This window comes from Balearica regulorum, chromosome Z (genome assembly GCF_011004875.1).
Source record: "Balearica regulorum gibbericeps isolate bBalReg1 chromosome Z, bBalReg1.pri, whole genome shotgun sequence".
Classification (NCBI taxonomy): Eukaryota; Metazoa; Chordata; class Aves; order Gruiformes; family Gruidae; genus Balearica; species Balearica regulorum.
The window spans coordinates 22608432-22623206 of NC_046220.1; the positions used below are offsets into that span (position 1 = coordinate 22608432).

A 14775-nucleotide genomic window follows, 5' to 3' on the forward strand; every position below is an offset into this window, starting at 1 on the left:
CCAGGGACATCCTCACCAGATCAGGTTGCCCAAGCCTCATCCAACCTGGCCTTGAACACTTCCAGGGATGGGGCATCCACAACCTCTCTGGGCAACCTGTGCCAGTGCCTCACCACCCTCACAGTAAAGAATTTCTTCCTAAAATCTAACCTTAATCTCTCCTCCTTCAGATTAAAGCCATTACCCCTTGTCCTATCACTCCATGCCCTTGTAAACAGTCCCGCTCCAGCTTTCTTGTTAGGCCCCTTTAGGTACTGGAAGGCTGTTACAAGGTCTCCCCGGAGCCTTCTGTTCTCCAGGTTGAACAACCCTGACTCTCTCAGCCTGTCTTCATAGGAGAGGTGCTCCAGCCCTCTGATCATCTTTGTGGCCCTCCTCTGGACTTGCTCCAAGAGCTCCATGTCCTTCTTATGTTGGGGACGCCAGAGCTGCATGCAGTACTCGAGGTGGGCTCTGATGAGAGCGGAGTAGAGGGGCAGAATCACCTCCCTTGACTTGCTGGTCATGCTGGCTTTGATGCAGCTCGGGACATGGTTAGCTTTCTGGGCTGTAAGTGGACGTTGACAAGTCATGTTGATCTTTTCATCCACCAACACCCCCAAGTCCTTCTCCTCAAGGCTGCTCTCAATCCATTTTCTACCCAGCCTGTATTTCTGCTTGGCATTGCCCTGACCCATGTGCAGGGCCTTGCACTTGGCCTTGATGAACTTCATGACGTTCACAGGGGCCCACCTCTCAAGCCTGGCAAAGATGTTAAACAGTGCTGGTCCCAATATTGACCCCTGAGGAACACCACTCGTTGATCTCCACTTGGACGTTCAGCTGTTGACCATAACTCTTTAAGTGCAACCATCCAGCCAAGTTCTTATCCACCAAGGATAAGGATACTTGCTTGTCTTGGAGAGGAACTTAAGACAAATGATACCTGTTTTGTAAGCTTTCAGTAGGTCAATTAACAACTAAATTTCAGCTGTCAAGCTTTGATGCTTGACTTCCTAAATTAATACGCATGCAGTAAGTACAGTGGTAGAAGGCATGAAGAAAAGATACAGCAAAAGTGATGCCATACTTGGGGGTTGTCTTACAAAGGGCTGCCCTCTATGGAAATCATTGTATGTAAAGTTTTTACGCTTCATGCTATGTGTCAACTAAGATGCTGCTAAGAGGTTGTCTTTGTTAGTCTTGGAACACGTGTCTGTTAATTTGCTGTGAGGTTCTTGCCCATCATGTGAATTCCAACACGCTGTTCCTTAGTCGTGCTGGTACTATTAATACAGAGAATCAGCTCTAAACAAGTAAACTGAAACCTAACTATATGTAAAACTGCTTTTTACATTCATTTATCTGATATATGTGTTTTTAAGCATAGATGAGATTTATTGTTTGTCTTTTATGTACAGCCTTGCGGTTCTGGACCTAGTTTGCAGCAGTTTCTAGTGCTGAAGTTGGCATGTTGTTTGTGCCTTACTGGATGTCGCTTAGCTGGCTACCATTGTGTGAAAATGCCTTTGAGTAGTTTCACTAAAAGGTTGTTAAAGTTAGTGTTTGTGAAAATTGGAAAATATACGCAAGGTTTCAAAGAAATAATAGACTATAGCCGAACAGTAAATTCCTTGGTTTTTAATAAAAGTAGTGGTTTTACTTGAAATTGTAGGGTTTTTTCCAAAGTCAGATTTTGGGTTCCGCAGATCTGATCAATGGCAAAAGTTGATACAAGCCTTGAAGTATTAATTTTGTACTTTGGAAGACAATTTTTTAGTCACCAGATGGCTTAAAAGATACTCTTGCTCCACATAGAAATACCTTTGTGTGCAACATACTTTTTTTTGGCTTTTTATACTCAGAAACTTCATTTGTAGTAATAACAGTGAAGAGACATATTTTAGAATCCAGTGATTGCACAGTAAGTGTACACTTTCTGGCATGAATACTTGCAGCAATGGAGCTGTATGTTATTCTGTGTTTGTTTTTTTCGTTGGTTTTTGGGGTTTTTTTTTCTGCAAAGACCTTAGAATGTCATGAAGGGATTTTTTTGAAGAGGGAATGTTAGTGTTCAATATCCAAACAGATTATAGATTAAAACCTTTTGTTTGTAAGAGTGGTGCGAAGAACAATGCAAAAATTGAGGGTCAAAGTAAAAGATAGTGTAAAATCAAGTAACCTCAGCTTAACAGGTCATCATTATTCAACTGAGTTGTGATCACCACTTGTGCTATGTAATCTTACATGATAACAGTTTTGAAGCAGAAGTTGTTGACTTAAATTCTGTCTTTGAATGGTGATGTGATGACTATAGCAGCCAGGCAGCCCACTGGTAGGAATGTCACCCCTTGAGGTTGTGCCATTTTACTGAGATCAGCGTCTGCTGCATCATCATCTGGCTGCTATGTTTTAATTAGAAAAATTCTTTTGGAGGTGCGTTTTGGTCTGGCTTACGTCACCATTTTTTCTTTGGTCTTACTGTTTGTGGTTCTGATGCAGAACCACATGCAGAAATTAAGTGGCTTGTAGAGGCTTCTGTCCACATCTGCCTCCTCATCTTCAGAGGTGCCTACTACTGATGGCCAAGGTGGCTCACCAGTGTGTGAGGTAACTGCAAATTATAACTTAGTCTCCTAAGGAAAGCTGGCATTAACTTTTTTGGTTTTCCTTAGCATGCTAAACTAGTCTCTGCCTGTGTAGCAGCTGTTTCACAATCCATCATCTTACCTGATGAAAGGAGAGCAAGAATTTCTAGAAGGATAGGCAGATGCAAGTGTGGGTGGCAAAATATACATCCAGCTAATTTTAATCTGAGTCAGAAATTCCAAGGTACCATTACTGCAACATTTTCTCTCATAGCAAGCTGTCTGAAGTTCCTAACCCAGTGCTGTTGCTTTCATGCTCTGTCAGAGCATGTAATGCAGCTGTTTGAGGGGCCATCCTGTAAGCTAGGTGACTGCAACGGTTTGAGATTAAAAACAAGGTCCTCAAAGAAGGTGTTGGTTAACAGCTATGGTAGCACATGTTTATGGAAGGAAACGAGCTGTAGGCAAGAAGGACATTCAGCGTGCTACCTACTGCGCTTCTGTATTGGATACTTGAATTTGACGTACTTAATTTTAAATGTTTAATTAAGTTAGTCATCTAGGCTCCTTTATATCAAAGGACAAGAACTAAGTACCTCTATGGTAATACATCCTGCGTGCCTATTACACATTGATTGGTTACAAAGGAAGCCTTGCTGTTTAACACCTAACTGCCAAGCATCTGAAATTGGGTTGGGACACAATGAGAGACAGCTTACTGCAGTTCAGGGTTAGCTTGCACTTACTGCATATTTAGGGGACTGTTCATGTAAGAATTCACCACAGAGAACTAGTGCTCCTGATGTTAATAACCGGGTTTACTTTGTAGTGTTTTTTTTTCAGCTAAGCAGGCCCTTAGGTTAATGTCTATACTATGTTACTATATAAAAGGAGGGGTGGCTTATATGAAAAGCCTTGCTGAGGCAGAGAAATGTTTACAGTACAAAGAACATAATTTTGTCCAGTAGATAAATTTCATGCTTTCTGAGCTAGGCACTATGTGTTGCACCACTGTTAAAGGCTGAGAATTCATAGATATTTCTGTTTCTGCAACCGTTTGTTAATTTCCCCATGATATTTATGGTGGGAAGTGTAAGTCTTATCTTTTTCTTTTAGGTTGACAATTGCATTTTTCGCACTCTCTGGTCTGGATATGTTGGATTCCTTAGATGTGGTGAACAAAGATGATATAATAGAATGGATTTATTCCCTGCAGGTCCTTCCCACAGAAGACAGTGAGTGAGTTTTTTAGTTTTTTTTTTTATTGATATTAACATCTTTACTTTTGCTTTTCACCTGGGGAATAGTGGATGGCTCTTGGTTTTTATGAAATACAAGGTTGACCTTCCTGACGTGCTGTCCTGATCATTTCAGATAGCAATGTTGAGCAAATCCTAGAAATAGATCCCTCTAAAGTAATAAAGCTAGAAAGAGTGCTTAGTTTGGAATTTTCATGTATACAAGGTGAAGCTATGAAAATAATTTGAAGGTAAGACAGTATAGAATAATAATGAAGTTGCATCTTTAAGCATCTCAGAGGAATGTTTCACCTGGTCCTAAAAGAAATGCATATGTTTTATAAGTATTGTAAGTCTAATAGTGATTATATTGACTTCCATTAATTGTAGCTCTGAGCACAGGTGTGGTTATTTGGAACAGCTTTTGGAAAACAGGAGGTGTAAGGTTAGGAAGCAAGAGGGATAAATGCAGTTCCTGCTTTAAAATGAAAAATCTGTTCCTTAGATTTGTGAAGGCTAATTTCACCTAAGGTTTTTAGACCGAGTGGTGCTGTTGCTGCATCCCAGCTGTCCTCAGATTGGAAGCTGCGTAGCAAATCCAAGCCAGGGAGGGAGCACACAGGAAGCGTCCCTTTACCCATGACTTGAGGGCAGTCAGGGAGGTGCTGATTCTGTGTGCTACGTGGTATTGGCAATTTTTTCTGCAGCAGTGCAGGTGAATGGCTGATAGCAGTAGAAGGGGTGGGAGGGAGGGCGGGAGGCACGGGCGAGCCACTGCTGTTTTATGACAGGAGGTGCTGGCATGTTAAAAGTGCTGGTGTGGGGATAGCTCCAGGCTGGTCTCTAGAGGAGAGGTAATTCCATCTGTAACATCATGAACAAGTACTTGTTATGTTAGATAGTCATAAAAAGAAAACTGTGCATTTCCATATAATATCTAGTCTAATTAGATACTACAAATGAGGTGTCTTTCCTAAAAGCATTTTTATGAAATACAAACAGTTTTATGAAATAAACATATGAAAGTCAAGATCGCTGATGCTTGATTTTTACAGTAATAAAAAGATCCCTTTTCTTATTGTGGTGACTTACAAACCATCAGATTCACCCTAGGCATTAGCTCTAATAGATTCTTTTTTCCTTGTGTTGTATTCTAGGACTGATTATAGAAAATCAGGGGTTTGGATGGCATAATTATTCCCACAATGTTTTTAGTCATGAGAAGGTTCCTGTCCCTCAACACTAAAAAAAATTTCCAGGGTGTACCTGCTTTGTTTTTAGGATTCGCTCACTTTCTCATCTTTATCCCAGTCTTTAGGAGCATATTGTGGAAGAACAATGAAGTTTGCAAGAACAGAGATTAAAATAGGCATTTGTTTGTTTGTTTGTTTGTCTTTGATAGTATGCAGTAATTCTCAGCTTTTTTTTCTACCTAGCCAATGTTTGGAATAGTCCCATTGTGAAGAGTCTCAGGGAGGGCAGTATAAATGTCAGCATGCAGATGTGGAGTGGTGGCTAACAGTCCAGGGCACAGCTGAGATGTGCTCCTTCTTTTTCCAGCTATCATCCCATCATAAGATTACAGGACAGTAGTTTTGCGGAGGGTGCTTTTGGCAGTGTGTTGTGTGCTTTTAAGTAATAAATCTCTCTTTTCTACCAGAACAACAAACTTCCCTCCAATCCTGTATTTGTGTATCACATCATAAGAACTCTGTTCTTTTTAAGCTCTCTTGCTTTTGGTAGTAACACTACTCTGTCTGGTCACTTAACCCCTAAAACTTCAGCATTATTTTAATTCTATTTTTATTTCATCTAATCGACAAAGATGATGCAAAATGTTAATGATACCAACAGAAGCAAGTTGGATACTGGATGACTATATGTTTAGAAAGGAATGTATACCCTCCTGTAATATCTACTGTGTGCAATATTTGTTAATTGGCAGCTTCACAGCAGTAGAGCTCTGACTCCCTCTTTTGGCCTGTTTGAAGAAGTAGCTAAACTCTGATAGGCTGCAGCACTGAAGTTTTTGGTTTCAAAATGTTTGTGCATCTCTAGTTTATGAGAACAGTTGCTAGCTTGATGCATTGGAATCTTTCCAGCTTAAAAAAAAATTTTAAAAAATCTTTACTCTGCTTTTAAAGAAACATTCTATTGCAGCTTCTTTGACGTATGCTGATAAATCCCTCTTTCCAGGGAAAAATGATTTTCAAACATTTCTATTATAGCACTGTTCTATTACGTAGTTTCTGCAATGATTAATTTCAATAACCTTGCCTTAAGTAACTGTATTGTACTTGATATAAGTCTTCATTACTTTTGGTTCTGGGACTGAAAACCTACTTAAAACTTGTATTTTAAATTGGAATATATTTTTACGGAACCTTGGTTCTTTGGTTTTGATCACATGACTGGTTGAATTCCTAAACTGAGCAAAAAGAGAATTCCTGTAATTCTGATCAGAAAAATAACTTTCTCTGCTGTTCATGTTTGTTTCTCCAAAGCTTTCATATCTATAGCATTATGGTTGATTTTTATTTAAAGCAGGTTTTTAAGATGCCAATTTCAAATTTTGAGAACGACCCCTACCTTACAGTCATTTTGCCAACAAATAGGAGACAGAGCAGTTGATGCCTTGCAAACTTATTATCTGTTTATTTTTATCACTAATTATTACAGTAGGTGTACTGTTGGGATAGAATTCATTTTTCCCATATTAGCCTGTATGCTACCGCGTTTTGTGACTAAACCAGCATCAGTAGCATGCCTGTGTTTGAGCTATTGCTAAGCAGTGCCTGTGCAGCATCAAGGCTGCCTCTTTTTCCCCCTTTGCACCCCTTCTCCCCCAGCAGATACAGCCAGGGGACACAGCCGGGACAGCTCACCCCACCTGACCTGAGGGATACTCCATACCATCTGACACCATGTTCAGCAGTAAAAGCCTGGGGAAAGGAGGAGGAAGGGTGTGACATTTGTGGTTCTGGCATTTGTCATCCCGAGTAACCCTTACACGTGCTGAGGCTCTGCTTTCTGGGAAGTGGCTAAACACCTGCCTGGCCGATGGGAAGTAGTGAATGAATTCCTCCTTTGCTTTGCTTGTGCCCGCAGCTTTTGCTTCGCCTTTCAAACTGTCTCTATCTCGATCCATGAGTCTTCTCCCCTTCTCTCTGTTTTCTCTCGCTCCCACGAGAGGGGGAAGTGAGCGGGTGGCTGTGTGGGTGCTGTTGGGGTCAACCCACCACAGCAGGGCGTAACAGAACCTGGTAGAAAATCCAGAATTTGGTGTTTTAAAATACTGCTTAGGTAGAGTCTCACAATATACTGTGATAGTTTCAAGTTTGTATATACAGGTATGTGATATGTCTCATGGCTAATGAAAGCTTCAGTTCAGAGGTTTGTAGCCTTTGAAGTTTTTATGTGAAACTAAAGCTCATGAATGCAAAGTGGTGAGACCTTGATCTCACTGTAGTGAGAAAGGAAATATATACTGTGTGAGCCTAATTCAAATGCACTAAAGGAAGATAAAGATTAAGGTTTGTCAGGATAGACTGTGTTATTCTATGGGTTTGTTGTAATTGTTATTCAAACAGATAAGGTCCTTTAGGTACCACAATTTCAGCTCAAGCATTTTAGAGACTGACTTGATACCAGTTCCAATTAGGAGGGAATGGTATGTCACACACACAAGCTGACCCTCACACAGAAACCTACCACCCTTAGCTCAGTGCCTGTTCTCATTAGTTTTCTGCTTATTTGAAAGGCTTCCTGTCTTCTATAACTCTTGCAAAATAGTTTGGCTTTATATTGTGTAGATTTTATCCATTGTTACTTTTTCTTCCTTGTAGTAAATGCTCTGCTTAGGTGCATGGCTAATATGTGTTTTTGTTTTGTTTGTGTGCTCGCTGCAGAAATAGTAGGTTGTGTTTCCTTTTAGAAAGACTTCAAAATCTTTTTTAAAAAAGTATTTCTTTTTCTTTTTTTTCATTTTGAGGTGGGTGGTACTCTTTTACAAGCCTTATCAGAAGTATTTAGAATAAGACATGCTTTTTAAAGTGTTAGTGAAATTGGAAAAGGGTTGACAAAAGACCCTGTTTCAACTGCTTGTTCTTAAGATTCTTGTCATGTCAGAGCTTTACTGTTTTTTCACTCATAGAGCAGCTCCTAGACAGAATTTCAAATTTATTTTAACTATCTTAAAGTGCAACTCTGAGCAGTGTAAGGAAGATGTATCCCAGTTTCTTGCAGGTCACATTTAAAAACAGTTCAGCACTTTTGAAAGATGGTGAATCTAGAGGTCTGTACTCAAGCAATCTAATTACAGAGAGGCAGTGGAGGCACGCTCCTTGGCCATATTAATCCACCATCTTCCCCCATAGCAACACTGGCATTTGTTTGACCCTGCTTGAGAGCTGGTTTAGCTTGTTGAAGTGGCGAAAAAGCATGCATTCTCTTACCTAACAGAATGTTAGCTTTGTGTTGCATTGATAAACTGTGTTGGCTGGGAGTGCTAATGCCAGCCCAGTAAGGGAGAGGGCAATAAGATTGTGCTTTTTGACAGCTGGATGCTTCACTAGCTTTGCCGTACTAAGAAATGGCACCAAAAGGAGAGCTGAGACATAGTTAATTTAAGATCTGAACCCCCAGGACCCATGCATAGCAGGCTGAAAACCATTACGCTATGTCAGGGACCTAAAACTTTCTTCTGTCAAAGTCTAAATTTACATTTGTAGTAATGCTTCTTTCTTCTTTACTTGTGTATCAGTACTAAAAAACATGAATACAATGTCATTGACTGTTTTTGAGATTATTGTTACATATGAGCTTTCTCATCATGAGTTTCTCAAGCAGAAACATGAATTTTCCTCCAACATAGACTTCTTTAATGGCTACATTTGAAGTATTTATCTGGCTGTATGATGGACTTCCAATTTAGAGAATGCAACTTTGCATTTTATGACATTTTCTAGTGCTTTGATTTATAAGAATAATTATTTGTAGGGCTAGTTCAGTAAGAATTACTTATGCTTAATTTTGTCTGGATGTACTGACTGTGTCAGCCTATGTTAAAGCTGTGATTTTTTTTTTTTTTTTGTATGAAGATTTTAATGATGTAGGTAAGCTTGCTTCTGTACTTAGCAAAATGAGAAAAGCCTTGATACCAGAGGAATGCATAGGTAACCTGAAATGGAAGAAGTAGTGGTAAGTTATCAATCTTCCCATGCAAGGCAAATCATAAAAGATAAAAAACAAAAATGTCCTGTCTGTAACAAAAGAGATCTGAGGATAAGCCGTCTGTGGTCATCACTTGGAGCTCTGTTACATGTTTTAAGGACTTTCTGGCCTATGCATACATAAATGATATAGTTTTCTTCATGGGAAAGTCTCAGCTCTTGATTTAAGCTTGGAATCTTTTGGTTTGGGGAAGGGGTCAATTGTCTTTAGTTCTGTTGCCAAATGTGAAGAGTTTTTTCCAGGTGTGTTTTGTTCAGCTTGCAATAGTCGTGCAGCGATTGATGAAACATTTATTACTTTTTGCTCTGCCTTAAGCTCTTTCAGAAAGTGGTTAAATGTGCCTATTTCTGGAAGTGAACACTAGGTGGTACCGTTTCATAACTGCAGTTATTCCCGATGCTTCAGCAGACTGCTGCAGCTGAACTGGTCACTCCAGAATTTTTTTACAAGGGACATAAACTATGATAACATATTTTTAATTAGGATATGTTTAATTTCTAATTCTATTTCTGATTCTGACAGGCTGTTTGTGGTTCAGGAAGGTAGGCGAGAGTTTGATTAGCACTACTAAGCTATTACAGAAGATAATATAAAAGTAGCTTACAATTAAACAGTATAGTGAACTTCACAGAAGGTGAGGTGATGTGCATAAACTGAAAGACAGTGGTTTTTCCCTAATTCCCCTTTGGTTCCCATTTGGTTTTGAACGTGTGTGTTCACAGGAAGCTAGAAAAAAAATTTGAGACATGACATCAATGTGCCAGAGTCCTCTGGTTAGAAATGAGCTGTTTTCACTTCCTGTTTTAACACTTCCTTTATCAGCTCAGCATTCAATTTTTTAATTCAAGAATTGTAACTAGAAATTTAGCAACTCACTTGCAATGCTGAAGGTCTAGGAAGTTATCTGTTGCATGCATATTAATGACAAAGGTTTTTTGTTTGAAGGAGGGGATAAAATTCCCTTTAAAGATTACACAGTAGTAAAGGCATTGAAGAGCCATGCTCTTCTATTTCTCCTAGAAGCCAGCCAGTGTGTACAGTCTAGGATGGGACATCAGTAGTCACTGACATAAAGAGTCAAAATAGATTTTAAATCAACCATAGCAATACAACTAGAAACCCAGCATTTTAAAATTACCAATGCTTGGTTTTAGTTGGTAGCAGTTTAGTAGTACAAGAAAAGTTTTAAAATACTACACAAAAATTGAATGGCTAAAGGGAATAATAGATCCTGATTTCATTCATGTACATTATTTTTAATCTTTCTTTTTCATAGTAGCTGTCAAGTCAGAAGCCAGTCAAAGTGACCCACTAACAGCACACTGCACTTGGGTTTCATACTGCCATTTCTACCTTGATAATGAATTATAAGATGCAGTCTAAAGGGCCAGTGATGGGGATCAGTCTTTCTGGGATGAATCCTTCCATCTAGCAACTAGCAGCTGAGTTCTGTTCGACTGCAGAGCTGTCCTAATCGTAGCACGTTTTCATTTGCAGCAGGCCAGAACAGCTGTGTGCTAGTAGGCTAGCAACTGTTCCCTGGGTGAAGGATTTCCACATCGGTGCCATTTCAAAGTGAATTTTGTAGTTTACTTAAGCACTTAAGACACAGATTCATTTTTACTGAAAATGGGCCAAGTGAATGGTGATTTTTCCACAATGTCACCTAGGAAATCTAGTATTTAAAAATTAGCAATTCTATTTCTCCTCTTACTGATTCATTCACATTGTGTCATTTTTCAAATTGTGATGCTTTTTGGGCAGTGCCATTCAGGACTTTACATTAGTCCTTAAGAATAATATTCACTGTGCTTTCCAGAACCTGTTGCAACATGAAATACAAGACTCCAGGAGCTAACAGACAAATGTCCTTTGCAGAGAAGATATATATTATAGCAAAATACAAGTTATGCATATTTTTTGTCTACAGATAAAGATACTCTGTCTTCTCTTTGTGGGTATGACTATAGTATACCATTTTTTAGTGCAGGCTCAAATGACTTTCATTACACCATTTTTTTTCCCGCTAAGTAATAAGTGAATAATAAGATTAAGTAAGTTAGATCCAAAGACTTGCCTGGTAGAGAAACTTCCATACTTTAACCATGTTGAAGTAGTTAAGACTGATAAAAGCTTCTAGTTTAAATGTTGCATATGTGCAGGATGTATTTAAAATTAGAAGCTAACGTGCTGATAAATGACACCCAAACTGGTAGACCACATTGCATAGTGATCTTTTTGAGGACTTCCAGCTTTATAGCTATTCTTGTTTGGTTAATCTGGTGCAATTGTCTCTTAATCTCCATGAGGATTTTTAGAGTAAAGGCTGAAGAGCTAAAAAGGAGAGAGAATTTAACAACAGCCAAGCACTGTTGAACTACAGCACTCATTAGGCTTTTACTTTCAGAGGCAAAGGAGTGAAGTGATTGAGTTTTTGCCATGCAGAAGCAGATTTGAGCTCTGCAAACCTATACTTAGCTCTAGACAGTGTGTGGTGCACACTTTTGTATACTGCAAGCTCAGGTACTGTGACACATTTAAAAAAAATTACATTGAATCACTAACAAATGTTTGATAGCTGTTCTTGTACCTGTGTTTTGGGTGAGAGAAGAGTTGCTCCAGTTAAAAATTTACCTGTGACATAATTTTAACTATTTGACAGTATTGAGTTAGCTTAAAACTGCACACTGTTTGTCCTTGTACGTGCCGCAAAGTATCTTAAAACAATTCTGCTTGGGAACAGACAGTATTACCAGGCCGGAATCTATAGAGGAAAAAAAATCTGTTAACTCTGGTCACTTTTCCAGGAGAGCAATATTTATTGGTTTTTTGTGAGCATGGAAGACAATTCTGTGCTGATATGAACACTATTTCCACCAAATCAAAAAAATCTGCTGCTTTGTCATTACAGCAGGATCAAGTTTGCTTGTGGTTTTCTTCACTTTGGTTTTTTTTTTATTAATCAGAGTTGTAACAAGCTGAGGTTGAGAACATACTGAAAGACACATGGAAACTCTAGTAATGCTGTGAATAGTTTTGAACTAACAGGTTTTCATCTGGACTAGAGAATTATGGTTTATAATGAGTGTTTCAGTAAAACAAGTTAGTTGAGTTTTTTCTAGGGTTTTTTTTTTTTTTTTTATCTTTCCAGGATCAAACTTGAATCGCTGTGGCTTCAGAGGCTCTTCGTATTTAGGGATGCCATTCAATCCCTCCAAGGTCAGTTGAGTGTGTCTGTGTGTGTGAGGGGAAATATTTTCAATTAGCCAATAAATGATCTTGTGTGTTTTGTATAATATTAACTGCATAATTATGGAATACCTGGAAAGCAGGGACTTTTGCACTGTTAATAATACATTGAAATGTTTGCAGAGCTTTTAAGAACCAGTCATAAGAAACATACTAAAATGATACTGCTTGAGTTTCCAGAACAGTGAAGAAATTGACATATAAATTGTGGCTTGTCTCTCTGCACTCTCCTCGTCCTCTGATCTGTACTGAAGTAGGGAAACTTCTCTCACTCAAGAACTGTCAGCTGGTGGAGAAGAGTGGAATAGCTCCATATTAAGTGCTGCAGCACATGCTGTTCTTCGATACTCCTCTTCCTGTAATGAAATGTGTATTTGATTGCACCTGGTATCCACTCAAACATAGGCAAGGCTCTGCTCATCCCAGTTTGTCATGACCGTAAGAGAGGATACTTGAAGTCCATGAAACTGAGGTTCAAGAGAGTTAAATCTGTATACAAAAAGAAAGTGCCCTTAATACAAGAAAAAAATGAGGTTAGCAGAGGCTGCTAAGGATGCTACAGAAGGTCTGATACGGTTGGAAGAGGGAAGTGGAGGCCAGTGTGTAGGAAGGACTGTGAAAGAGGTACAGTAGTTCCATCCTATGTTTTGAGAGTGAAGAGTCAAATCTTACTAAAGAGTGGATGAAAAATCTGGAAGAGCACTAAATTATCACCAACTATTTGATTTTTGTAGTGGACGGATAGCAAGATTTTAAATATAAATGAATGAATATTGAGATCTGAAATTGAAAACAAGGATGGACATTGGATACACAAACTACACCATAGTAGTTGAGTGTTAAAAGGCTTGAACCTGTGTATGAAGGTAGTACAGCAGCCTGTTTTGGCCTTTTTTTATTTACTCTTAACAGCGTAACTTTGTGCTTCTGAATAACTTGTGGGAATGTTAATCTACATTGGAGTAATAACTACATATGCCTCTTTGCATGGCAAGTCAGCTAGGTACTTATGGCAGTAACATTCAGAGGTTGCACTTTCTAACAAAAAAATAATTGTGAAGAGGGTTTTTTTACATCCCTGCAGTGGGTGCTACAGCAGCATGTGACAGGCAAGGTAATTTGTCTCTCAGTTTGCTTTGATATTTCTCCTGTTTTACACTACAGATGGTGCCTGCAGTGAGCTTGTAGTAGCAAGATGAATTCATCATCTTTTTTAATTGGAATTAACCTCAGTGGCAATCCAACCACCCGCTGATCTTGAAGGAAAAAAGGAAAGCTACTGCTTAAAACTTAAAACAATTTGAGATCTGTAGTGGTGACCTACTGAGATACTTCGTTAAAAATAAAGCTTTGAGACAAAATAGTAGACAATAATTTCAGTGTAGTTGTGTAAGAAAAAGACTGGGTTTACTCAGAAGGAGGATGGTTGTCTTTGATAACAGTTATCTAAAGAAGTTTAGGTTGTCATGCTATTATTGTGGCAGAACAACATTACAAAATGAATAAGGACATAATTTTATCAAACTGAGCTAATAAAAATATAGCAGTCATGTTTCCTCAAAGGTTTGGGTTAGTGCCATGTGGTATAGTATATGAAATCAGTGCATGCTTTTTGGAACTTTTTTCTAATCCTCCCCAGTGTATAAAGGTGAAGAGTGAGTTCTGGATATAATTCTCAGATCTTGTAAAGGCCCTGGAAGACAAAAAAGTCTGTAAGATCGACAAAGTGTCATTATCCCTTTCTAGCACTTTCTGGTGTTTTAATTTAACTGTTGACTTCCAATAGTACATGCTTCATACTTAAATATTCTCTTTTCAGGAAATTTGTTGTGGCCCATCAGTGTCTCATAATGTTTAGCCAATCCGCAGAAGGAGCAAAGGGGTGGAATCATATAAACTGTGGAAATTAGTTACAAGGTCATTATCTCTGGAAAACTGTTTGCAGATGGATGTGCTCTTTATTCAAGCATTGCAATACTTTTTTTCATTGCATCTGCATTACAGGGATCAGATCTGCTTGATTTATTGGCATACAAAGGTTTAAAGTATTTCCGGCACTGTTGCCCTGTAAAGTTCTGAAATAACTCAGAGAGACTTGGAAATCCACTGCAATGACTTTGAAATCCACTGCAATGACTTTGAAATATGTTTAAGGTCTTGTCATTATTCATAATTTTAAAATGTTCTATAAAACCTATGTCTTGGAAAGTAATTTTTTAAAAAGCCTTTAAGCATTTTGGATTTGTATTAACAGTACTATTTGTTACATGCCGCTACAGTGATTTCATTCTTGAACTCCAAGGAAGTGCCATACTGGAGGTAGCCAAATCTCTTCTGTCACCAGGGTCACTTCAGAATAATAGAAAAAAGCAAGGGATGTGTTAGAATGTCCAACTTTACTAAGTGTTACCAGGATAGCTCATTTGTTTTTTGTTTGGGGTTTGGGGTTTTTTTAGCTGTTACCCTTTCAGCGTTTGATTGTAGTGTCA

The 14775-nt window shown here is 38.6% G+C and overlaps 1 protein-coding gene across 1 annotated transcript in view; it reads left to right on the forward strand.

Moving 5' to 3' along the window:
* The window catches only part of PGGT1B (protein geranylgeranyltransferase type I subunit beta), a 40236-nt gene that overhangs the window by 3161 nt on the left and 22300 nt on the right, over positions 1-14775 (forward strand). The window contains 2 exon segments of the mRNA XM_075740649.1: positions 3684-3802; positions 12189-12256. Coding sequence (XP_075596764.1) covers positions 3684-3802; positions 12189-12256 — 187 coding nt within the window.